The 27,020-nt window shown below is 37.6% G+C and overlaps 1 protein-coding gene and 1 long non-coding RNA gene across 3 annotated transcripts; both read left to right on the forward strand.

The window, feature by feature from the left end:
• The first annotated feature begins 449 nt into the window (after positions 1–449).
• Positions 450–21,603, forward strand: KRIT1 (KRIT1 ankyrin repeat containing). 2 transcript variants are annotated; one of them, XM_052802399.1, is made up of 17 exons: positions 450–1,066; positions 1,979–2,097; positions 2,524–2,683; positions 4,076–4,168; positions 5,066–5,195; positions 7,312–7,555; positions 7,852–7,967; positions 8,401–8,544; positions 9,640–9,796; positions 10,081–10,188; positions 11,887–12,043; positions 13,543–13,694; positions 14,333–14,499; positions 16,649–16,736; positions 18,438–18,644; positions 18,959–19,075; positions 19,863–21,603. In XM_052802399.1, exons 2-17 carry the CDS (start codon positions 1,996–1,998, stop codon positions 19,929–19,931), a joined length of 2,211 nt encoding a protein of 736 aa, XP_052658359.1. In that variant the 5' UTR covers positions 450–1,066; positions 1,979–1,995; the 3' UTR covers positions 19,932–21,603. The 2 variants fall into 2 exon arrangements, with proteins under 2 accessions (XP_052658359.1, XP_052658368.1); XM_052802408.1 differs by lacking the exons at positions 450–1,066; positions 1,979–2,097; positions 2,524–2,683; positions 4,076–4,168; positions 5,066–5,195 and adding an exon at positions 5,744–6,213.
• A 19-nt stretch (positions 21,604–21,622) lies between these two features.
• On the forward strand, positions 21,623–26,715 carry LOC128148522 (uncharacterized). The gene is made up of 3 exons (XR_008237304.1): positions 21,623–21,703; positions 25,448–25,573; positions 26,300–26,715. It is a non-coding gene; the product is annotated as an uncharacterized LOC128148522 (long non-coding RNA).
• Positions 26,716–27,020: the final 305 nt, after the last annotated feature.

Raw genomic sequence — 27,020 nt, forward strand, 5'->3', positions numbered from 1 at the left:
TTCGGGGGGCGTTTCCCGGCCGTGAGGCGCGGACCGGCGGGGTGGCTGCCGCTGCAGCGGGAAGTCCCGGCGGAGCGGGGCCGCTTCCTGCCCGTCGTGGTCCTCTCTCGGCGGCCGTCTCCCTGCGCGGCGGCGGCGGCGGTCTCGCCGTGCCGGCGGGAGGCCGAGGCCGCCGCCGCGGCTCCCTGCGCGGGGCCTGCGCTCGGCGGGGCGGGCGGGGCGGCCTCCCTCGCGGGCGTGGCGTGGCCGTGGGTCGCTGCGGGGCGGCGGGAGCCGCCCGCTGTCTCGTCCCGGCGAGTCCCGGGCGGCAGCGGAGGGTGCCGCCGGGCGGCGCAGGAGGAAGCCTGGCTGAGGCACGTTCTGGAGAACTTGCATCCGTTGGGACGGGGACGCGTTGTTGGCGCCTGGATTTGGTCGGGCCAACTTCACTGGTGGTGCCTTCTGAAGCTGGTCATCACTTTTGTCACGTCCTCACCCTTCTTCATCCTCTGTTTTTGTTTTCCGGCGTCAGTCGCCTCGCAGCTCTCGGGGCTGTCTGTTTCCCGGACATCCTCATTCCGCTCTGGATTTAGAGCAGAGCGCTGGCAGAGGGAGTTCAGCCACTGCTTATTCACCTGACCATCACCTGCCACCCAGGTGGCCCAGCCCTGCCTGTGCAGGTTCCCTCCACGCAAGCCTGTGACCCAAACCCAGTATATCCTGGTACATGTAAGGAAATGCAGGGAGCATGCCTTTTCCAGCTGCCCGTAAGGGATGGTGGTTTCTTGTTCGTTTGAAAACTCTTTAATATCCCAAAGTAGGAGCTCTCACAAGTCAGCACATTGCTTATTTAATGTTTCTAGACGCTACTGTAGTGCAAATCAATAGATGTTTCTATTCGGATATTACTGTCCAAGTACCACCATTAAATCATCTAACTAATGTGTTTATTTTAACTGAAGGTGAAAATGTGCATGCGGTTATTTATGTTGGTTTTTTTTAATAATGTTTTCAGGTAGTCTGATCCCAGCGAAAATACTGGACTAAGGGCATGGGAATCTGAAGACCTCTGTTTCTCCTAGAACAGGTGAAGAAGCTAGGAACAGTGACGTTAAAAATCTCTCTGGAGGGATTAATCTGCAAAAAGCATGTGCTTACTGGTGATACGGAATGAAAAGAGGTTCATTTGCAGATGAAGAAAATTATCAGCTGGAAGGTACTAATGCCCAGACATGACCTTCTTTTCAAATCTGATATGTGAAGTGATTTAGCCTTAGGAGGTTTTCTTTAACATTTTCATAAAATTTTGTGATTATAGGAATTGTCACTGGGGGTTAAACAGAAGGGTAAGCAAAGTTTTGTCTTAAATCTGCTGACTTTTTGCAAAAACTGAAGACATATTCCTTTCATAAGCTCTGTGTTTGAATGAATTGTGCACCAGTTTGCAGCCCCACTGAAGTAAAACTAAGTAAATGAGTCCATATTATAGTTTATTTTTATCAGCTTTGTTGCTTGGGCTGTAGGCAAGACTGTGTTCTACTTCCGGGCGGGGGGAGAAAATCAGGTATTTTCTTGAAATCCCTGTGGAACTTATAGAAATGCAGTACTTTGTCATAGCACGTTTTAGAAGTTACAGTGCTCGTCACTTTAGAATGGTTTTCTTTTTGAATTTCATATGTTTTTCAGAGTCCTAAAATTTTTTTGCCTTTTGCCTGGCTTGCAAAATGGGGAAGATAGTTACAAAGTGAAAAAAAAATGCACGTTATTTTTATTTTAGAAGTGGGTTAGAGAGCAAGATTATTTGTATTAAATCTATGTGATGTAGGATTTTCCCCTTTCATTAAAAGGAAGTAGAATTGTATCAACCACTGGTATTTCTCCAGCTAAAGAACAATAAAGGAATAATGCAAAGAATCAGTGGATATGATTACTGCATCCTGAAGTTTAGTGTGCTGTTGGATATGCTGAACCTTTACTTCCCTTTATTCATTGTTTCCAGTGATAAATTAAGGAGAGATGGGAAACCCAGAAAACATTGGAGATGCATATGTTGCTGTGATTCGTCCAAAAAATACTGCTAGCCTGAATTCTCGGGAATATCGAGCTAAATCCTATGAAGTAAAACTATTTACATTTTTTATTTATTAATTTTTAAAAATAATAATTTATAGTAAATATATAATAATATAGCAAAACAGATAATATGATAATAACATTGCTTAAATAATGTCTATGTATGTCATATCTACTATGCATTGCCCCATCCTTATGGTATTTGAACACTTTATGGTTTTGTAATACCTGTATGTTTCATGTCATTTCAGAGCCTTTTGCTCAGTACAAGGGTACAGCCTTGTCTTATTCTCTTTAACCTTACTGTTACGGAGGTCATTCTGACTTCGCCATCCTGCTCCTCTCCATTCAATACTCCCTGAATTTTGTTACTGCTTTTACAGTGGTACAATGAATACCAAAAAAAAAAAAAGTGTTCTGTACTTGTTTCAGTTATGCTTAAACTCCTTTGGTTTCATTACTGTTTGAAAGATTTTGTTGCTTGAAGTTCCCATTGAAGGCCAAAAGAAAAAAAGAAAGAAAGTTTTGTTGGAAACTAAACTGCAGGGAGGCACTGAGATAACCCAGAGCATCTTGGATTATGTATTAGAAGCCACCAAACCAATTTCACCAGCCAATCAGGGTATTAAAGGTAAAAACATTTTAAGCTGATTTTATTGTTGATAGCTCTATAAAAATATTTTAAAAATTAAATGGGCGTGGAAAGGTTGTGCGAAAGCATGAAATTAGTTTAAAAAAAGGTGTGTTTTGAGGTTCATCAAAAAAACCCAAGCCAACTATACAGCTAAAACCTTTAATTTATGTTTGTTTCCCTTTACCTTCCAACTCTATAAAATGCTTACTAAAAGATTTTTATTAAGTGTAACTTTGCCTGTCTGTAGTACTGCTTTACCTCAAATTGAGACTTATAGCTAAACTTCTGGTAAACCAGATTGAAGTGGCTTTTTTTATCCTTAATTTCAGCTAAAACTTGACATGAACTAGTGAATTGATTGCTTCTAAAGTCTGTTCTAAAGCCAGCATTGTTCGGTAGACAGTATCTACATGAAAATATTTCTTGCATAACTGTTATCACAGATATAATTTGATTAGTACATTTTCTTTTTCATTGTTGTTGCATAGCTGGTCTAGCAAACCACCTCACACTTGTGCTGACAAAATTTGTTTTAGCCAGCATATTACATTTCCAGATTGGTATAAACTGTACTGACTAAAGCACTTTTTTTGCTGTGTACCTCATCTTTGCTTTGTAAATGAGGTTACACTGGGAAGGTTGTCTGTGCGGACAAGACAATACAGTGCTAACAATTTAGAAAAGGAATAACTGGTTGCATGGTAAAATGTTGTGGGTGGCAATAACTCGAGTTGGATAGACTTAACAAAGCTACTTGAGCAGCAAACATGAAATAACGTAATAGCATTAATACACATTGAGGAATGCCTAGTAAAAACAAAAACTCTGTTTCTTACACAGTTCAGAGTGTTTTACATTGACTCAGACAGAGGGCCCAAGCATTAATATGCACAGCTTAGTGTGGCCACTGCTAAAATATGCAGCTGAGGTCAGAAAAGCAAACAAAATACTAAATTCTGTAAGGGTGGAAAGGGGGATAACATGGAAGATACTGTCCTACCACTACATGAATAAAGCATTCACCCTAATACAGAATATAGCATGCAGCTGTGCTTTCCCATTTCAAGAAGAGTCTTGTTCAACTTAGATAGGTGGTTTGGGGGGTGAATGCTATGAAAAGTCAGGGGTATAGAAAAGTTGCTATGAAAAAAGGGGTACAGTCATGTAATTTTTCATGTTAATGGGTATATACATGTTTATGTTATTTATTTTTTCATATGTATTTAGACTTTCTTAGTTTGCTTTAGATTATAGCTCATAATAATCATAATATTTTCTTCCTAGAAATTAGGAAGGTTGAGTCTGGTAAGCTTTCAGATAGCCAACATTTTTATGTTTGTTTGTTTTGTTGGTTAATTAATTATTTTGGGTTTTTTAATACTGTGCTAGGAAAGCGTGTAGTGTTAATGAAGAAATTTCCCCTTGATGGAGAGAAGGCAGGGCAGGAGGCATCACTTTACATTGTTCCAGCTGTTGTGAAAGGTAATGTGTATAATTTCTGAAGTTGCACCCATTTTAGCAGAAGCTGAGTTAAGGTTTTAGTAAGAATTTTTGTGAATATGCTATATGGCTTTCTCTGTATTTAAACATTAAAAGTTAGATTCAGGTGGAAACCTCTCTCTGAATACTTTAAAACTCAAAAAATTATTTAAAATTAAGGAAAAACCCTTGTTTTTAATGTTTTGCCTTTGTTTCTATAACGATAGCACACTTCTGTTTTAAGCTGTTCACTTGATTATATTTCAAAACATATGCATTAACTTGTATAGAATTTACTTAATGCAAGTGTAAATAAGACATCCTATTCAGTTCAGTGTTGTTTACTCAGAGAAGAATGCTTATTGAAGTCTGTAAATGGTTTTGTTTGCATAAGGAACGGTGAATAAAGTCTTTAGAAGGCTAAGTAAATTGCTTGTCAGGAAAGTATTTAAAAAAAAAAGAAACCTGAAGTAAATGTCTGTGTGCTTTTGAGGAAGCTCCTTAATTTTTGCCTTACTAATAGGCCTTAAGGATAAAAACAATCAAATAAAAACCATTGCAGAGTTACCAATAGCAATAAATGCCTCTTCTAGTCCTGAGTCCTATCATTTTTTTCTGGCAACAGTATACATTTAATATTAATTCCTCAGATGAAGTTGATCACATTGATGGAATAGTAACTGAACTTTAAGGTTTTTAAGGCTACCCTGCTAAGTTATGAATTGTTATGTAAGGATTGTATGTAATTTCTGTCAATTAGTATTTGGGAAAAAATGAGTTACTGTAGTCTAAAGTTAGATTATGCTCTCAATTAGTTGGGAATGTGTAACTACAGAAGATGCAGAAAAGAAAATAAGATTATTCTTATCAATGTGTCTTCAGAGTATGTTTCCTTTTTAGATAATACAAAATATGCATACAGTCCTGGATGCCCTGTGTTCTACTGTTTACAAGACATCATGAGGGTCTGCAGTGAATCCAGCACCCATTTTGCTACGCTTACTGCAAGAATGTTAATTGCCTTGGATAAGTAAGAAATGCCATCAGTAAAAATACATTAAAATAGAAGTTAAACAAGAAAATTTGTAGATGTAGCACATAGTTTTTATGGCATTCTTGTGATTAAGAAGGAAATTATTGTGGTATCATATTATTTTTTCATATTTATCAGAAATTGAAACCTTGACAACGTATTTCTAAACCTTTTTAAAAATCTTTTGCAAACTGAAGAATGGTGTGCTTTTGTAAATCAAGTGGCTTTTTGGAAGTTCTTGCTCACAGTGAAGATTTTGTAAAATCCTATAAAATACTAATGATTAATCTTCTGTAAGTGACATAACTGCCATCTGTAAGAGTATTTGCCAGAGTGTAGTAAAAATATCCTGTTAATTGTATACCATTATGATTTGCATTTAAATTAACCCCACTGTTTACAAAGGGAGTGCGTATTCCCCAGCCATACAAATTTATTTGCAATAGGGAATTAACTTTCAGAAAGGTGATTAGTTGTTTAGCCAGATTTATAGTAGTTTGACTGTGTGAGCATTTTTTTGGTCTTTTTTTATGTACCCTTAACAAAGAAATACCAGACCTACTTCTGTAGGAACTTATTTGCATTATTAAAGTTAGGTGAAACTCTTGGCTAACATGGAAAATTATAAATTACAGGCTATTACCTAAAAAGTTACCATGTGTAGGGTTTTTACAGTTTATTACTAGAATCATATTATTTCCATGTATACCATTGTGCCAGTTGTTACATTTATTTGCTACTTAATGAGTGCCTTCAGACTCTAAGCTCTGCTTAAGATGTTTTACCAGCCTTACAGTTGTAAGAGAAACCTTGAAAGTATAGTCGAAAATAGTTTATTTTGATTATTTTTTATGTACATAATCTGAAACAACACTTTTCAAAGGTTCAAACTACCGTAACTAATTTATCTGCCAACTGCTTAGAGAAAATGCCTGAAAATACCTCAGAGAGGCAAGAGGGTGTTTATAGTATGATGATCACAATTTTACAGTCCTCCTTCCCACCAGGACTATGAGTAAATTAAGAGAACATGGCTTTTGCAGAACATGATAGCTTGGATCTGGGACTTAAAAATCCAGGCCTGAGGACATGCATTGAACTGCAGGCCACGTTCTGCCATCCTTACACATTGTCCTGGGACAGACAAGAGCCAAGCGGTCTGTCACTGCATCTATCTTTCCAAAGCATGTACTTATCTTTCTTCTATATTTCTGGGCTAAATCACTAAATGGAATTTATTGTATTCCAGCAAAGTACATGTTTATCTCAAGCTTGTGAGAAAGTATGTGAAGAAACCTGAAATACAAACCTGGCTTTAGACCCTTAGTTAAAATGTGCCCCATTCAACATAACACTGAAATAATTTAGCAATTCAGTGGAAATACATTTATCTAAAAATCCTGAGTGCTGTGTTATATTGCATATGTGGCAGGAAAAAATGCAGCATGTGTACAGCGCTGACTTTCCCATCTAGCTCAGAGTAAGAGGGCTCTAAAGCCCTTCTATACTGTCAGGAGGAGTTCACTTAGAAGAGAATAATCTTCAGTACAGCTTTGTGAAAAGGAGGTGGTAGCCTATGTGAAGGAGACTTGGCAGTTTGGAAACTACCAAAGGATCTTATAATTTTTTGCCTTTTCCCACCTCTCCCTAATGAAACCCATGAGTTAGAAGGCTTAAATCAGCACAGATACTGAAACTTCAACTCACCCTTAAACAAACTGCTTTAAGTTTCAAAATTTGTATGTTGAGAGTAGTAATACTGATAAACTGAAAGTAAATGAAATGGCGACATGGTGGTGTGGTTAAGTGTTTTGGCTATAACCAATGTTACTCTTGCCTTAGCTTATACTTTCCTTTTCTTTGAGAGTTTGCATCCGCAGGAAATGCGTTTGAGCAAATACATTTGCTTACCTATATTTGGTTAAAAAATTGCATGGCTGGGAATTAATTTAGTGCTATAAAATTGGCTGTGCACATTATCATTAATATTATTTTTTTTAATTAAAATGTGTAATTATCATACACGCAACCCTTAATCAAACAAAATAATGGACAGGCATGACCAAAATAGTCCTTCTCTACCTCAAAATTACCTTCCCTTTTTCTCCTGCAGGTGGTTGGATGAACGGCACACCCAGTCTCACTCCATCCCAGCTTTATTCAGACCATCTCCTCTTGAGAGAATTAAAACAAATGTAATAAACCCTGCTTATGCTATAGAACCTGGTCAAACAGAGAGCTCGTTACACATGGGTTATACTGCCCTGGAAATAAAGAGTAAAATGCTGGCACTGGAGAAAGCGGATATGTGTATCTATAATCCTTTGTTTGGATCTGACCTTCAGTATACCAATAGGGTAGGAACTATATTTTCATTTTATATTTGTGAAACATACATACATTTTCATTTTACAATTCATTCATTTATTTGATATGAGTGTGTGCTTTATGTTTAATATAATCAGATTTCTTTATTGCATACTTACTGCTAAATGGTTTTTCAAATCATCACATTTGAACATCATTCTCTTTAATTCCAAAATGTTGCTATCGTAACTTTGGTTTCAAGAGAATACCCGGCCTGGATGGGGGATTGTTCAGCCAAATCTCAGTAAGATATTTTTTCAGCTGTGTTTAAATTATGTCTTCACAGGTTGACAAAGTGGTAATAAATCCATACTTTGGCCTTGGAGCCCCAGACTATTCAAAGATTCAGATTCCTAAAAGAGAAAAGTGGCAACGTAGCATGAGCAGTGTCACAGAGGACAAGTATTACATTACATTCCTTTTTCATTAATGGATAATTTTGTTTTGTTATATTACAGTAGTACTTGGTAGACTTGCTCAGAATGAGATCCCTATTACTTAAGGGCTTTGCTGTATAAATACATATTTAAAAAAAATATTTGAAGTTTCTGAGTACTGAAACACAACAATTAAAGGACAGATCAAGAAAGGTTAAATTATAAACGTTAGGGAAGCATTTCTTAGCATAATGAATACAGCTGTGGCTTGACTACTGCATGACTAAAATACTAGTTGTATGAATACTGGCATATTTTAGCTGCATGAGCTTAATTTTTGTTCTTCATGTAGATCTACAGTTAGTGCTAAGTTAGTCATTTAAAAAAAAGCTGATGTTCTCAACTACTGAAGTATTTCTGAACTGTGTTTTGCTTCTGTTTCCCCTTTTAATTCATAGGGAACACCAGTGGGTAGATGATTTCCCTCTTCACCGCAGTGCTTGTGAAGGCGACTCTGATTTACTAAGCCACCTTCTGGATAAAAAGTTTTCTGTTAATCAGTTAGATAGTGACCACTGGGCACCTATCCATTATGCATGCTGGTGAGTCAAATTAGCATAGTTTTGCCAATCGAATGTATTCTTGCTATCATGATTCCTTAGCACTCATCATTTATGTAATTTATCATACAGACTCAAAAATGAGAAATCAAAAAAACTCTAGACTTTTTACACTTTTACTCTAATATATGTTATTGTTAACCTTCTGAAGAGGAAGATGGCTTCAGGTTTTGAGATAATTTCAATCTGAATGGTTTCAGAGGAGACCAGGTGTGGAGATCATATCATCAAACACTTACCTATTGCCTCTCACATCTGTCGGGAAGCATCTGTTCTAATTCCTATTGGGGACACTGGGTCTAGTTTAGTGTGGTAACTTTTACAGTCTTTGTTGGTTAAAGGCTGTGAGCAGTTTTACAGCACAGGAATTGCTGAGCTGAGCACATCTTAGTGATGGTCAAGCTTTGAGTAGAAAGCTGGACTAGGTGATCTACAGATGTCAACTTGTCTGACTAATTCTGTGATGATTTAGTCTGTTGGTGCTTGAGAGCTTTCCTCAGTTGTTGTAAAAATGCTTTTGTTTTGTCTTTATGCAAGTTAGTCTTCTGTATTTATAGTAGTGTCTGATGATAGGAATAACCTGAAAATCAAACTTAGTTATAAAAAAACCCCACATATTTTATTTTTAGTGTTTGTCAGCAAGTTTGCATAAACAGTATATGCAAGATTTACCATTTATCAGCATGAGGCTTAGAAGTCCTCAGTATCCATCTGCATGACAATCAGAAGCTTTACTCTGATTCTCACACAGATTATTTTTTTTTTTTCAGGCAAGGCTGAGCTGAGCTCTGTTTTGCCATGACTGAATTGCTACAACTACCCAAACTTAGCTAGTTTGAAGCAAGGTTTGGTGTGTCTATAATGAATCCAATAAATGGTTACTAGACCAATGGTTACCAAAGAAGTGCAGAACTGGTACTAATTTCTACAAACTTATTAGTGTTCCACTGCCTTTGGTGTAATTTCAAAACTAAAAACACTTGAGCATGGAAATGCACTTTTCCATATTTAGGACTATCTGAAAAAAGATTTTATTTTACATTTGCTGCATCTGTTCTGCTTTAAACCTGTCTGCAGGTATGGAAAAGTTGAAGCCACTCGAATGCTGTTGGAGAAAGGGAAGTGCAATCCAAATCTTTTGAACGGCCAGCTTAGCTCTCCTCTTCATTTTGCTGCTGGAGGTGGGCATGCTGAAATAGTACAAATTCTACTAAATCATCCAGAAATTGACAGAGTAAGTTCTGTTTGTGTATAGAAATAGCAGTTTTAGCAACAGTTTCGAGCTTGTGTATGTGAAATGTTTTGTGTCCAGATCACAATGTGTAAACACAATGATTCCGTTGAGAGATTACAGAAAAGTGGTTAAATCTTTTTCATTACCTCTACGTTTCCAATTGTATATCAATTAAATGTTTGAACCCTAGGACCAAGGATTTTAATTATCTCAAAAAATAGGTAAACATTTACACATCTCCAGTGAAAACAATGTATTATCAGTGTTTCTGTTTATGTTTGTAGCACATTACTGATCAACAAGGAAGATCTCCACTGAATGTCTGTGAAGAAAACAAACAAAATGAGTGGGAAGAAACTGCAAAACTGCTGAAGGATGCCATAAATAAACCCGTATGAGTTCATTTTCTAACTAGTTTAAACTTTATATTTAATTTACACATAAACTTGTAGAAGAGCTAGGCTCACTTATAGTTGTTATTGAAAATGTGCAGGATACTGAAATTGTTAATGTAAATATTGACAAACTGACATTTTGTCTCTTTAAATGTTTCTGCCTATATTTATTGCTCAAGAAGTACATGTAAGACTTTAAACGTGATGTTTTAATTTATTTGTAGGAGCATCACATCAGCTACTGATTTTAAATCTACTTTTGATCATACAACCATTAGCTTGCTTTATGTATTGTCATCTTATATGTTGATAAACAGGAGCATTCAGCTGGCTAAATAAATGTTGGCTTCTGCAAAATAGGCTGTACATCAGTTAGTCAGTGTAGGCTTCCTTGGCAGTCAGTGGAGATCTAGCCAGGATAGTAAACAAAATTTACGATGTGATTCCTCTCATCCTGAAATAGATTTAAAATTAGCCAAATGATATAAAACTACTTGTTTCTTTTCTTTGACTTGGGATGCAACTTGTATCTCTGTAGGCAGGTGGCAGTAAACCTGTCAAATTTTCAAGATGTTTTAAATTACCTTTATTTCACTCTATATGAATGAATCTTCCAAAATAATTAATGAAGAATTGACCCCCTTTATTTTAGGGATCATATTATGCAGTTGGTCAAATGGCACATGTGTGTCTAATGACTCTAAAAGACTAATGCACACATTTTAAGTAGATCTCACAGCGTTATAGGTCATATTGTCACTTATTACTGTTGAATTAATACATTAAAATAAAAAAAAAAATTACTGCAATAAGAGTCACAGTGACTATTGCAGCAAAAATAGACTAATGTTTTCCATTCCAGTCTCATTTTCAGTCAGTTGTCATTTTCCAAGGCATTCGTCTTTTTTTCTAGAAGTTTTTAGGACCTCAGTTCTTGATGACAGATTTGTATAGATGACAGATTTGATAAGTAGATTTGAAGAAGGGAAATAACAAATTCCTGCAACTTTTTTACTCAAGCAGCTGAAACATTTAACCTGTTAGAGAGATGAAAATGAAAAGTTTCATTGATTTATGACTTGTGTGTGTATATATATGCTTTAAGCACCCGATTTACATTTCAGTACGTCTTTCAGGAGGCATACTCTGGGCCCACGTGCAATTCAGTGAAAGCTATGGGAGTTCTGAAGGGGAAAATTATTCATTGTTAGTAATATTATAGAAGTGCTAAAAGATCTTAGTGAGATTGTATTCTTATTGTACTGGGATCTGTGTAAAGGGTGGTGCTTCCCTCTGAAAAATCAGTCTTTTTAGTATGGACTAATGAGGGGAATAATTCATAATCTGCCAGTAATAGTGAGGTGGACATTTTGGGTTATGCATAGGCAGTTGAGCCCAAATCCCTCAGGGAACTTTTAAATGCCTGCTTGCCTTTTTGTTCAATGGAAGTGAAGTCCTCAAAATATCAGTAAGATCTTTCTTGTAGTTATTGTGGTAAAAAGCACAGTATCAGAACTTGCATAGGATGAAACAAGCAGTTTTGATAAATAGTGAATATGCAGGAATCGTGCAATGTTCTTTTTCTCAACAGTATGGATGTTGCTGAATTATGGTAAAATTGTTTTCCTCTTCAGAAGCACCAACAGAAAGGATTTTAACAAGTGCTTTGTTTAATATGTTTAAATTTTTATGCAGTATGAGAAGGCACGGATTTATCGTATGGATGGGTCATATCGCTCTGTTGAGTTGAAACATGGAAACAATACTACTGTACAGCAGATAATGGAGGGAATGCGTTTGTCTCAAGAAACTCAGCAGTACTTCACTATCTGGATCTGTTCTGAGAACCTCAGTAAGTAGCAAGGAAGATCATGATACTTGAGAGGTTATCATAGTTTTTTTTATTTCTGCTTGCCTCTAGAAAAAAATAATATTTTCATAGGAAAATAGGAAACATGCTCTCTGACAGTTCTGTATTACCCTCTTTCTGTCACCTTTGAAAAGCCATCTTTTAGGAGTTAATTTTTATCTAGACTGTCTGTTAATACACTTTGCCCCTGCCAGAGACTCTGTAATCCCTGTAGGTCTCATTCTTTATATCTTTTGCATAGGGAGTGAGACCAACTTTTCTATTTCCTCTGCTTAAGCTTTCTTCCAGCAGATCAACTCCCGGCCTTTACAGCCTGATGTCTCTAAACTGTGCTTTCAGAGCTATAGAGAGCTGCTCCGTTGTAGCTATCATTTTGGGTATCCCCTATAGATCTGACCCTGTATCACTGTGGCATCTATAATGTATTTCATCTAGGAAGATGAGGCTAGTCCAGATTGCCTTTCTGTTATAGGGCATCATTGCTGTCGTAGTCCTTACTGTTAATTTACCCTGATTTTAGTGGTATTTTTCTTCCCAGAGTATCTGAAATTGGATGCATGTAGTTCTTTTTACTAATGTTTAATATAATTAATAGTAGTAATTAAAACTCGTTAATGTTTTTTCATTAGGTCCTCTAATCATATGAATTGTCATGTGTTTTGCACTAAAATGGTTTTTGATAAAAAGGTTTTCAAATATATTTGGGAGGTAATTCTGATACAAAATGTCATTATTACATTTGCTCTATTTTTTTTGGTATTTCTGATCTAAATAAAAAGTATATTATAGTTGTAGTCTTGAGATATATAGCAAAATATAAATAGAACCACAAAAGAGTCAATGATTGTGATTGTTTTGTTAGAAAACATGGTCAACAGTACTGCTGCAACAAGATAGCTATGGGACACATTATAATAGATTTACAAAGGACAATTCAGGTCTGGTAGGATACTGTGTTGACAGTACCATTAACACAGAAGCCTGCATTTAAAATTTTATTTAGTAATATCAATCTTCTGAAAAGTTTATGGTTTATATATATAAAAAATGGCAAATACATTTATAGGATAAGCTATATCTGTATTTTTTTGTCAGAAATAAGACTATTGGACTTTGTATTCTTCCCATAATAATTGAGACAACAGTCTCAAATGTTGTATTACTGTTTTTTAAGGTCCATCTTGGTATTCCACTGAATTTTTAAATACCACTTGACTCTTGAGAAGCTGAAAATAACAAAGGTTCATCACTAGTGCATTTAGTGAATCAATGCTGAGAGTTTTGTCAATAAATCCATATTTTCAAAACCATTTATATATAGCAGTTTAGAAAATACAGGGAAAAATGTTTGTTAATGAGTCCTTAGTTACAGATACTCTGGTTTTGGTGCAGCACTTAATCGTATGTATATATATGTGTGTGTGTGCGCGCGCTGGGTTATTCTGTTTGTTTATTTATAAACAAAACCTGTTATTTTTCAGGCCTCCAACTGAAGCCATACCACAAGCCTCTGCAGCATATTCGAGATTGGCCTGAAATATTTACTGAACTAACAAACTTGGATCCTCAAAGGGAAACTTCACAGCTTTTCCTGAGAAGAGATGTGAGACTTCCATTGGAAATAGAAAAAAAGGTCTGCACTTGGAAGTGATAGTGTGAAATCATGGTCAGAGTCAGAACACTTTGTGTTTAATGACTGTAGTAATTTCCAAACTTGTTTAAACTCGACCTCTCCTTTCCTTTTCTGTAATAGTCTGAGTCTTCAGGTTCTTCCCTCCCTCTCTCTTGCCTTCCCACCCTCTCTCTCTCTCTCATTTCTCACCTTCCCAACTGTTTGGTTTATCATAAGTTTATGTGCCTCAGTCTCTGTCTGTCATACAGCTAAAAACAACCTGCCCAATTTTATTCTCTTCCTTGTGCTGTGATTTTTCAGATACTTAATTGGTCAGTTTCATTGGGATTATTCAAACATATTATTCAAAATGGATTCATGGGAGAAAAAACCCACAGATGTCAGTGTTTCTGTGAACCTTTTGATTGGGCATGGTATGCTAGTCACCTTTAATTTGTAAGTGTGTTAGATCAGTGATGTCTTGAATTAAGTCAATGAAAATATGTCATTTTTTCTATTACAAAGCATTACTAAAATGTACTCTTCCGTCAGGATCACACCTTTGTCTTCTGTCTCTGAATCGGTGAGAAATTGTGTTTATAGTTTCTTAGCTCATTTACTTTTACAAAGAAATCATATTATTTAAATTTTTTTAACAGATTGAGGATCCATTGGCTATTCTTATCCTTTTTGATGAAGCCAGATATAATTTACTGAAAGGTTTCTATACATCACCTGATGCCAAGCTGATCACACTGGCAAGTCTGCTTCTACAAATAGTCTATGGAAATTATGAGAGCAAGAAACATAAACAGGGCTTTCTAAAGTAAGTGTGTGTGTTTTAAAACTGAAAATTATGCTTTTAGATTAAGTATTTTTAGATAGCACGTACTATGGAACTCTCAAATTTTAGGTATGATATATTTAGTATTTTTCTCCATCACTGAGCTCTAGTTCAGAGTAACCACATAACCCTCGTAGCATTAATAGAAGCTGGACATGGGGTCTGAAAAATACATTAATCTTAGTTATTGCAGTCCCAGGCAGAGGGATGGAGGTTCTGTATTCTCTAAGTCTATACTGAGATACAATAATACCAAAATGAGCGACAGTATTCATGTGAATGAGGGTTTTGACTGGACTGAGATTCTGGACAATGCTGAAGAAACCTCTTACTATGTCCAGTTAGACCAACTTCCAGGACTGCCTTTCCTCCCTCTTTGAAGAGGACAGACCATGCAGAGATATTATTTCTGTTCTCTCATTTGTATGTGAACTGCTATACCAAATTGGTCAGAAACATAGCACCAGTAGGGCTCTGCCAGATGGTGCTTTTCTCTCCCCTTCTTTCTGCTTGCCAGCACAACAGTAGCTGAGCTGTTCGGGGATATGGCTTTTTCTTCCCACATACATTTCTACAGCAGTATCTGAGCACATCAGGATTCCAGTTATTTACTGTGTGCACCTTCACTCCACCCCCTACCATCTCCACCTCCATTCATGTAACAGCAGCTGTGCTATTCTGGAATGCTACTATACTTCTTGTCTCCTCTCATTCACAGCATCAATTGAACTGTCTTGGCTTGATTTTTTTTTTGGTTGTATTCTCCACTGTCAGTAAAACAGAGTGCATTTTCTGCCACCGTTACTCTGATGTAAGTGTGGGCTGCCTCTGAAAGGGCTGGCTGTACCGACTGCACTTTTTCATTCCTTTCCCTTCCTTCTGTTAGGTGTAGAGACTGTATCATTACAGAGTAAGCTAGGTGAATGAGCTCGCTGACTGGAGAACTTTTGGGTGGGCTGTTCAGTAGGTTCAGCTGTTGACCCATCTTGTCCTGCAGTTACACAGTTGGTAGATTGAGCATAAGGAGAACTGGGTTTAAGTGGGACTGCCCACCTGCAGGAGTGTGCAGTTAAATGCAGCTGGGTTTAATACAAAATTACCCCCTGCTGAATCCCAGGAGCTGCACGGTGGTGTTCCTTTCCACACTGAGGCAAATCAGCCATATGGTTCTGAGCTGATCCTGCTCAATGGAAGTGTTTGGCTCTATAGACAGGACTACTTGGAAAGATGGTTTCGGCCAGATAAAGAGCCTCGTGGGCATTTGGGCATGCTTTCTCCCCATTATGTTGGAAAATATCTCGACTTGCTCTTCAGACAGGTGAAGAGATTTATATCCTGAATTTTTTTGTAGTTGACATAAATGTTTATTAAAAGACTGGTCATTTCAAAAATATATCCAGGCTGTTGTTTGTATGAGAGTATCCTTGACCTCATAAGATCTGGATGCATCGTCCTGTGCAGGGTTTTTGCTTGGTAATCATATGTGCAGTTACTGACAAACAGTTTAAAAATGACTAAATAGGTTGCATCACTAAGTTTTTGAGACTATCTTAATTGTGCATAAAAGCAAACTAGGAAAGGCTTCCTTTTAGTGTTTTTTGTTTGCTGTGTTTTGGGGGTTTTTTTAAAAAGGCACTTCATATAAATAGCTTCACTTTCATGTCATGTAATACATACCTTTCATGTGGAAATTCATTGGGCCAAGTCCTTGGTGGTGCTGAATACAGCAGTGAAGGGAAGAGTATCTGTAAGCTGTCATCTTTTCTGAGTATGTGATATTCTGCTGTAAATGGCTTTTGGTATATAATTTTGGCTTCCAAACTGCAATTCACCAAACTGGTCTGTAATCAAGTAAGAGTCAGGTGTTCTGCTGCTAGCATTTCCTCTCCCTGCTGTGTCCATGATGCAAGTGTGTAACACAAAGCTGGATCTCCATTAACTGAGAATTACACTGTATCTTAGGAAGCCTTAGCTTACCTTTCAGGAAAGCTTCTCACCTGATGAAGCAAGATAGCGTAGGAGCTGACTGTCTAGCTCAGTATGTGACTTGAAGATACAAATTGGCAGGCGTTGTTCTTTCTCCTTACTTTGTTTAGTGAAGAAAAACTTTTCTGCTTTGTTTTTCTCTTAGTGAAGAAAATCTTAAATCTATAGTACCAATCACTAAACTAAAAAGTAAAGCTCCTCATTGGACAAACAGGATACTTCATGAATACAAGGTGAGATAAATAATAAAATAGTAGAAAATACTGTCTTAAAACACTTTTTGACTGTTTGGTTGTCAGTTAATGAACAAAAGTACTAGTATATAAAGCTAGAAATGTGTATGTTCTGAATTTTTGGGATGGGTTGTTGGAATGCTGTTTTTCTTGTACAGTTCCAGTTGATCTGTTTGTTAGAAGTAAATACAATTATCATCTGTTCATTTATCTTCAGTGTTAACTGTGTATTGGGGATACTGCCAATTCAGGCATACATGTAAAAAAATCCACTCTGAGTTACATTTTCACATCTGCTTGTAAGCGATAGATCCACAAAGTCCTTTTTGCCAGTGTTACTTGAATGTTAGGGATCTGATAGTGCTGCTGATGCACATGTGTGCATACACACAAACTCCTTTGACTAGAGCAGTTAATTGAGCAAAATTTTTAAATGTGGACTTGGGCTGCTTCTGTAAAAGACATCTAACTGAGGGCTGTGGATTCCAAACAGGGTCAGAGGCACCTGAAGATTAAATTTGTGAACTTCATAAAACATTATGGAAAATGTGAGGTGTGTCAGAGGAGAACTGTATCGGCTGACATGCATCACTAAAGGTAGCTGCCAGGAAACACTGCGGAGGCACCCAAGGACTGTTTTCAGGCCTTGCTCCTCTTTTGAAATGAGGTTACTCAATCATAAACTTTTTCTTGGTGCCTGCACCTTTTTTTGTCAGAAACCAGCAGATCGTTCCTGTTCTTTTTAATACAGATGAAGGAGGGGATGATAGTGGTCTTTCTAAGACTATGGTATAGCAGAGGGCATAGCAGAGTAGTCTCTACTCTTTCTTGTATCAGATAATATGTAAGAATGAGCATAGCTTTCTTGACTTCTGCTCTTAGACCATTATTTTGGGGTGTGGGGTATGGGGGAAGGGGAAAGGAGTTGCTATCTTTTGTTCCAAAGGTATTAATATATTTTACATTTTAAAAATAACTGTGGATCCAAAGAGGTTGGTCCCATCTACCGCACCCACAGTCATTGCCCCCTAACTGTTGAAGACTTGTGTTCTCTCTCATGCCTGTGCCTTATCTTGTGTGTGGCCCAGCCAAGTTTTTTGTTTGTTAGGGTACTTTACATCAGTCTATTTTGAGGTGGGAGCGCTCTAGCGATCCTTTGTTGTGACTGTTTAGCTCTTCTGAAGAGGAAGAAATGGAAGCCTGTCTCATTCTGAATGAAGGCTCCACTAAAGAAAAGAAATCTGCACCTCTGTTTTGCTTACAAAAGAAAAAAAATCCATGTTTTTTCAGGGGGAGGTACTTGCTCATCTTATTATGCCTCACTGGATTGGACCTTAAAGGAGGAAGAATGCTTAGTTTTAAGGATTGTGATGCATTTAGTGTCAGATGGGTGCATAGGTGCTTATCCCTGATGGGTCCAACATACTTCCGAGCGGCAAAATTTTGGGGCCCTGCAGAGGTTAGGTGTCTGTGGTTCAGATTTCTGAGGCTCGTACAGGTATCTGCTTTCTGCCTCAGTCTCTTTTGGCATTTGAGCCTTTCTGTGGCTCTAGGGTTTAATTTAGATGTAGGAAGATGGTTGCTGGGAAAGCACTTTGGGAATGCTAGTTTAGTGGGAATTCCACTAAATAGTGGATTTTCTTCAAATAAGCACAACTATTTGGGAAGACTTGTTGATTGCCATTGTTCCTTTATTTCTAGAATCTCAGCACCAGTGAAGGTGTAAGTAAAGAGATGCATCACCTTCAGCGCATGTTCTTGCAGAATTGCTGGGAAATTCCTACTTACGGAGCAGCATTTTTCACAGGACAGATATTCACCAAAGCAAGTTCAAGTAGCCATAAAGTCATCAAAGTGTATGTAGGAGTAAATGTAAAAGGGCTGCACCTCCTCAACATGGAAACAAAGGTCAGCTTAAATGAACTGCCAATGATAGCTGTTAAGCTTAATTCTGTTCCCTTAAAATTCTTTGTGCTAGTAGTCATTTTACATCTGGCTGTTAAGTTAAACTTGACTGTGAAGATTTCCGAGATTTTAAGATCTTTATAAGGCACTACTAATAGAAAGCCTTGTATTTTTCCACTTTACTACTTTATAAGCTACAACTACATAGTGGAACATACTGTTCTGAGTCAGAATCCTGTCTAAGTGAACAAAGGAAAGTTCAGTTTGTAAGTATGGAGAATATTTTCTGAGTGACAGTTTCCTACATTTCATTGTAGGCTTTACTCCTCAGCCTTAAGTATGGTTGCTTTATGTGGCAGTTGGGAGATGGAGATACGTGTTTTCAAATCCACAGTCTGGAAAACAAAATGAGCTTTATAGTACATACCAAACAGGTAAGCATTGTCATTTTTCATCCTTTATATTCAACTATTTTTTCCTAAACTAGATACATGCCTTTTCTCTCTTGAAATTGATCACCCTTGTACAGTATAAAAGAAGCCCAAGCCAAGCCACTGCAAAAATGATCTTAAAACTTTCTTTTTAATATTTCAGAATGTTTGCTTGTTTTCCTAGCATGTGAAGAATTTAGGGTTCAAAATACATACAATGCATCTGTAATCATTAGGGTAAACTTTTTTTTTTTTAATTGAAACTGTTTGTTGCATGCGCCCAATCCCTCGGACTCAAGGATAATTCGAAATACAGTGAGAATCACAGAGTTAGAGCTGGTAATTTTGCTATCAAAACTAGCAGAGTTTGAGACTGGATAAAACTGAGGATCTGCAAAGGCAGTGTTATAAAGCAACTTCACTGCAATTGCTACCAGCAACTTTTGATAGTGTTTATGGATGTCTGATGGAAAATGCTTGTTTTACCCATAGTCTGCATCAGTGGTACTATGCCACGTTAACATATGTTGTGACAAAATTACAGCTTTGAGTATCTTGCATACTTTGACAGTAGTTGCTTTTGATTCTTATATATTAAGGTGGTTATAGGGGAAGTGACTGAATGTTTTGAAAAAACGCTTTGATAGCTGAGGAAAATCTAGGTCTTATTTTCCTTGTTTCTAAAATGATGCAACTTCTTACTTATTTTTATCTACTTGCATTTGTCATATATTTGATTGTGTCATAGTTCCGAAATGCTGATAGAATTTAACTGTATACCTTTATATAGGCAGGTCTCGTTGTGAAACTTCTGATGAAATTAAATGGCCAGTTAATGCCAAGTGAAAGAAATGAATGATGGAAATGAACAATAGTTATGAAACAGCATCTGACAGCTAAACAAAAACCACCTCATTTCTCATCATAACAGAAGACTTCCATGTACATGAATTTTACACAACAGAAAAGTCAATTTGTACAGTTTTTTAACTTTGTACAGAAGCTGCATGGTTTATTTTTTTAAAAACTATACAACTTATCTATTATTTTTATAAATATTTTTGTGTTTTATGTATAAGCTATTGTAGGGCTTGTAGGGCTTGAGCTTAACCAATAAAGCTAATGAAATGTAAATGGTTTACTGAGTTGGACGAGTATGAATCAAGTAAGGCTTTTGTTCCCAGGGGACTATGGGACCACCAGTGCCATTAAGCAAGTCTCAGCTAACCTATTTACCTTTCATGCCATTCTGTGGAACATCAAGGAGGTTGTATATGTTATTTTGTAGACACGCTTTATTTTTAAGATACTGTTGATAAGTATGCAGTTAGACCTTTGAGCAACTACTTTTGATAAACTCTTGTTTTTTATTTGGTTTCTGACAAATGTTACAGCTGGCTTTATTTTTACTCTTAACTTTCTCATACTTTGTATTCATATTTATTCTAAAATATTGCATGAGGATGTCAAAAGGGAAATACTTTAAATCATTCAGAAGCCATATTAAATGTTTAGCATGCTTGTTTTTTAAAAAAATTGATTTTTACTTTTGCTGTGCAATATTAAATGTGTATATGGAGGAGGGGTAGATACAGATTTACAAATTAGTCTTACTCAGAGGACTTCAGAAAGTTTAATAAACCTTACCCTGGATTGCAACACAGATGCAGTAATGAAAACTCATATAGGAGGTACTAAGTTATTTCTGTTAAACTAATTTTCCTACTGATTACTTCAGTTTCTTGAGGCTGCAAGCAGTGCAGGATCCAGGAAAGAAGATTTATATTGCAAGAAAGTCAGATACAGCTTGTAAGCATTTGGTCTGCTCTTTGCAGAGTCAGGATTGGGTCTCAACAAGTTGGGTCCAAAGTATAAGGTGGGACCCTATGCAGTCTGAAACATGTCCTTGTATGTAAAAACAGTATCCATAACATAAATCCTTAAAATATCTGGTTGTATTTCAGGGTTTTAAGTGCACTTGACTATTTCTTCCGTGTAAAACTGCATGCTAAAACAGTGTGCAATATTTTGTAAAAAAGCTTTTATAAAAAAAATAAAAATTAGCACTTGCCTCTAAGTTTTCAAATAAAAGTTAAAATGAATGTTAGGAACTGTGCTGTTGTATGGTAACTTTACTCATACCTTACTATTAGTAAGTGCAGTTTAAGAAATTAAAGTAGTAAGCAGTTAAAAAAGTGAACAGGAGACTTATATTTTTTAATCTTCTTAGCAAGCTATACTTTTCTAGTTAAACTTCACTGGCATAAGTAACAGTAAATCTTCATGGGTTGTTATATTTTATTTAAGGTAGATAATGCAAGTCAGGTCCTTCATAGTGCATCCTTGCTGTCACTTGGTGCTGGTATCAGAAATACACTTCTCTACATAGCACTTTGTTAGAAAACTAGAGGAAAAAATGTTAAAACGTGTCAGTTGCATATTTAACAAAACTATTAATATGCCTTATTGCTGTATAGTTCTTTCTGCTAAATTCTTATTTATTACTACCTAATAAACTGTTTGCAACAAGTCATGTTGTTTTTGTTATTGCAGCCAGCATGAAAGTGCCATCAAATGTCTTACCAAGCAGGTGTTAGTACCAAGGAGCAGTAACAGGCTCATCTTTGCAAGGTATGTAGGAAGCTCATCAGAGAGGATCACAGAGAAGGTCCCATGGTGACTACAAATTAAGGTAGTGCACCTTGGAAACCACTCAGGAATTCGTCAGGAAAACTGGAAACTGTTACTCATGGCAAACCAGAAGTTTGCAGATGTTGCGTGTCAGTGGACTCATTAAGTACGGAGTGCCTGGTTATGCAGTCCTAGCAGGCTTCTGGCACCTGGGGACGTAGGAGTTGCCTTCCTTGTCACAGCAACACAGGGGAGAGTACAGTCCTTAAGTCTGAAAGTGGGGGAAATGAAAAATCACAACAGAGAGAAATCCAACACTGTAGAGAGACCATTAGTAACAACCATCCTATCTGTACCAAACAAAAAAAAAAATGGAAATGAGCTGGAAGAACGGCAAGTGAAAATTATGCCTTTGTAACCAAGAGATACTCAGCTCAACTCTTACAGCTTACCTAGCAGGCACGTTTTTAAAAAAATGAGTAACGGTATAGCTGATGAAGCAAAGACTGGAGAATAGAACACTCCAGCCAGGCGCAGTAAGGCAAAATAGTATCTGCAAGCTTAAAGCTGTGACAAACAGGCACAATTTTACCGAGCAGAATAATTAATCGTCGGGCCAGCGTGCTGGCCTGAGGATTGCTCACCCCTCTGAGTGCGGGCCTCGCTTCGGGCGAGGAGCGGCCCCACCTGGCGTTGGGTGCCTTCTGCCGTGCTGAAGCGAACCTGCGTGCTTTTTGGTTGGGGACAGCCCGAACCGCCGCCTCACTTACTCCAACCACCCGCCCGTGGGTCTCCGGCCCTTGAAGGTACGCTCTGGCTCAGGGCCCTCCTCCCAGCTTCGCGCCCCGGGGCGAGCGGCGGCCCCGCTCTCTCAGCGCCCCGGTCCCGGCACCACCCCGCCCTCCTGCGCGCGGCTGCGCAGCCGCTCGGCGGCGCCGCGGGGAGGGGGCGCCGTCGGTTGCCGTGGCAGCGGGCGGAGGCCCTGAGGGGAGCGGCGGCTGCGGCGGCGCTGGGGAGGCCGCGCCGCGTGGCCAGCGCCAGGGTTCGGTGTGGCGGCGGCTGAGGTGGGCGCCGAGATGGGGTACCGGCCCCCTTTGCCCCCCGCCGGGAGCTGTTTGAGCTCAGGGGCCGCTCCTGCCTGCGGGACGGTGAAGGCAGCGGCTCGTCCGAGAGGAAGGCCGTGGTCCTGAGGGAAACCCTTCCTGCAGCCCAGATGTCCTCCTGCCGCTGCTTTGGTGACAGGGAAAAGTTACTCTAGAAGAGCAGGGGTTTTCCTACCGTTGTTAGCTCGCAGCTAGATATGCTTCAGAAAATAGGCGGTTACTGAAAAAATGCAGGTACGGGCTCAACAGAAACAGTGTACATGGTTTGCAAAGGTCCTGCTTGACCTTAAAGCTTTTTTATTAATATGGGGTAAGGATATTATAATAATCTTGCACAGCTTTACCCCATCGGCAGGAAGACTTGTATTAAAGGAACTAGGAAAAAATTAAATCTATTTGAGGGACTCATGTCTGAAGACTTGCAGAGGAAGATGGTATAACTGTGCCTGTAAGGGCAGAGGAAAAGACCAACTAATACCTTTGGTTTGTCAACTGGCAGTCAAGTGAAGTTGGGAAAATACGGTTTATGATACATCACTAGTAGCAGGAGAACAAAAGTTCAATGAAGTAAATCAAAGTTTAAAGCAGGAAGAACGCGCAAACAGAGCTGTAGAGAACTATGGAATGTCCACTAAGCTGAGCAGTGTATTGTCTACGAGACAGATCAGGCTATTCAGTGAAATGTCAAGCAACAAATCGCACATTTCTGATGTATGTTGTGTGATCTGTATTCTATTGTCTGGAAAAACAAGGTATTAAAGTAGCAAGCACTGCAGTAAAACAATCCCTTTTTGGGGGTAAACAGAGAAGTGGGAGAGTTCACAAATGTGGAAGAAGTCTAGATTTTTTTGAAGATCTCTTAAGTTGCTAGCTCAGTCTGCTAATGTTAAAACATATTATTACACATAGGTTTCACACTTACAGTTTGATTTCTTAAAAAAATGGTAAGAATCAATTAGCAACCCAGAAAAAGGAACAATATTTCTGGAGAAGGAAGAAGATGAAATCCCAAGTGGTCTAAATACAAAAGGACTAAACAAAAGCTTTTGTGAGATTCCAGTTAATGATGCCAGGAAAGACCCATTGCATTCATCAGAGAATCCTAAAGTAGCTGATGTAACTATGAAAAATTTGAGTGGTATTTCACATGAAGTTCCTAAAGCAGCTGGCAATGAGGAAAGCCATAAAATGACTGAAAATAGATCAAGAAGTGATTTACCTGAAAAAAGTATGAATGTGAATTCTCAGCTGAGATAAATGCTGCCACGATGCCTCAAGGTGTCTCTGAAACAGGTGTGAGAAAACACATACTACTTACATCACCTGAAAAGGATACTGGAGAACTAAACCAAATCCTTTCAGAAGCTGCTAATGGAAATGCCAGACAAGACATATTACCATCAGCAATGAATCCTGAAAGTGAAGAAAATGGATCAACATACATGTTGCCTGAAGAAAAAGCTGAGCATTTCACACTTGGACTAAATGATAAAGGATTAGGGGGCATGCCTCAGCTCGCTTTTGAAAACCAAAATTTAAAATATTTGCTCTTACACAACAATGAAATAAAAAAAATTGCATTCAAATATAGGTGATCTGACTAATCTGGAAATCATGTTATTTGAAAGAAATACACTGACACTGTTGCCACCAGAAATATACTTACTTCATAAACTGACAGTACTGAATGTCAGTCACAACCTGTTACCTATCTCGTCTCCCTAAAGAATTGTCAAGGGTTCTCTGCTATCTTCCTCATCTAGTAAAACTCAGCATATGTGAGAACTTGATTCAGAGTTTACCAAAGGATATTAAAGAGCTTAAGAAACTACAAGATTTTTCAAGTAGTAACAATAAGCTTATATTTTTGCCTGTGCAGCTTTCCCAGTTGACAAAACTAAAAGTTCTCAGAGCTGATGATAACAAATTGGAGGTTCTTTCAGATACAGTGGAGTATTTATGAAACCTTAAGTTTTTGAATGTTGCAAAAAATTTATTCAAAAGCATTACAGTTAATCTTTGCAACTCTACCATGTTGAAACATCTCATTATACATAGTAATCAATTAACTGAGCTTCCTGCTAAGATTCACAGACTTAAACATTTAAAGGAGTTTTCCGTAAGTAGAAAACAACTGGACTCACTGGGTGAACAAATACCGCATTTAAAAGACCCCTCCAAAATAGAGTTTTCTGGAAACGCATTAAGATACATTCCTGTTGAATTAAAAAATTGTATACGGATAACCAAAGCTGACCTCAGCAATAATAAGCTCTCTCAGTTTCCAAATGCATTGTGTGCACTATTTGATCTTAAACCCTTAAATCTTAGTGGCAACTCTATTTCAGAAATAATACCTGGAATTTCTGACATCAAAGATTTGGAGCAGCTAGAGTTAAAGAAAAATAAACTGTCCTCATTTTCTGCATGCTTGTGCAGCCTTTCAAAATGAGGGTACTTGGATGTAAGTGAGAATGAAATCAATAATGCTATGCCAGCACTGGTGTCCAAGATGAAGGCTCTCCAGGTACTGCTGTTACACCATTATCACTTTGACTCATTTCCTGAAGAACTGTGTTCTTTAAAATGTTTGAAAACACGTGACATTTCAGATAATCAGGTAAAGAGTATTCCTTTACAGATTAGCAGTCTGGAAGCGATCAAAGACCTAAATGTATCAAACAACTAGTTTGCATCTTTTCCTTCTGATACATGTCATCTTTCTTCACTGGAGACATTGACAGTGTGTCGAATGAATGGGTGGAAGGTAGGAGAACATTTCCTTGTGTTGCACATTGTTGTGCTGCAAAATTATTATCAATAGACTTCCTCCTAAAAGATGTAAAAGTTCCTGTGTTTGAATACATCTAGAGTAAACGAAGAGCAGAAAAATAGCCCCTAAAGAGGCAAAAACGTGTATGTATTTACCTATTTTTTAATACCATAATTGGACAAAAATCTATTAGGATACACTTTTAATTAGAAATACTAGATATGAACCTCACTTTATATAGTGTTACTGAGGTATATGTTGAGGTGATATTTTGATAATTGGATTGATCTGAAATAGACCATCTATTTTTTTATTTTTCTAGTACTATTAGGAATGTAGGTATTTTCCATCCCAATGGATGTCAAGAGGCAAAATGACTAGCTGGAATTTGGTAGATAAGCCTGCCTCCAAGATTCCTCTGTGAAATGAACAAATCCTTCCAACTTGTATCATACTTCTTAAAATTAGTTGGTCATTAGACTTTCACTAAGTCAAACAAGAAAAGCTATACTGGATCCCTGATTTCTTATAGCAGAGAAAAATGCTTCACATTTCTAAAATCCAAAGTTTAATTTCTTTTTTTTTTTTTTAATACTAAGGCAAAGCAAAACAATCTCCTGATGAGTTAGGCATTTAAAATTATCCTTTCACCAGAATTTGCAAAATCAGTATTTCATACCTGATTTCAGAAAAGGCTCGTATTTCTTAATATGATTTCAGATGTGGTTATGATCCTTTCCAAGGGCTGGTTTTCTTCAGACCAGGAGCAAAAAGTATGTGATCTTATGTCCGTTTCTCAAAGAGCTTTATTTTCCACAATAATTGGACAACAGTTGAAGTTCCAAGAAGGAAAATAAAAATCAGAAAAGACCAAAGTAAGAACAGAACCAAAAAGAAGAAAATGGTGTGTTTAAATTCCTTGTGGCTGAAGAAAACAGAAAATAAAATTAGAGTGTTCTGAGAGGGTAAAATTTTTCATTAATGATAACAATGACCAAAAGAACTTGTAGAGCTCCAGCTGTGGAGGTATTATTCTACTGCATGTTTTTTATTGCCTTTCTGTTGTCATGTCTAAAAAGCTTCCCTGCAAATTTCTGTGCTCAGCATTCGTATTTTTATTGGAAAATACCAAATTAGCTTCCACTAGAATCGAAGGTCAGAAGCTTTTATTGTTGGAATAAAATTATGGGATCTTATTTTGCCTGCAGGAAAGTTACCTTTTAAACTTTTTGCAGAAGAGAAAGAGTTGTATCTAAATAAATGCATTGTTTTATTTCTTTATCAGTTAACTAAAATTCCAGAGGAGCAATCTAAACTGGTTTGCCTCGGGGAACTGGACATATCTCACAATGCATTGAACGGAATTCCAGACAGCATAGGGGAACTGGAGTATTTGGTCCATTTAATTGCAAATAATGATATCGGCCAGCTCCCCAAATTT

This window comes from Harpia harpyja, chromosome 1 (assembly GCF_026419915.1).
Source record: "Harpia harpyja isolate bHarHar1 chromosome 1, bHarHar1 primary haplotype, whole genome shotgun sequence".
Taxonomy (NCBI): domain Eukaryota; kingdom Metazoa; phylum Chordata; class Aves; order Accipitriformes; family Accipitridae; genus Harpia; species Harpia harpyja.

What these genes read in the sequence shown, in the direction of transcription:
- KRIT1 (XM_052802399.1), top strand. Translation starts at nt 1,996, where the DNA reads ATGGGAAACCCAGAAAACATTGGAGATGCATATGTTGCTGTGATTCGT. An exon ending in TGTTCCAGCTGTTGTGAAAG is followed by an intron (nt 4,169 to 5,065) that starts GTAATGTGTATA and finishes TTTCCTTTTTAG; the next exon opens with ATAATACAAAATATGCATAC. An exon ending in CATAAACAGGGCTTTCTAAA is followed by an intron (nt 14,500 to 16,648) that starts GTAAGTGTGTGT and finishes TTTTTCTCTTAG; the next exon opens with TGAAGAAAATCTTAAATCTA.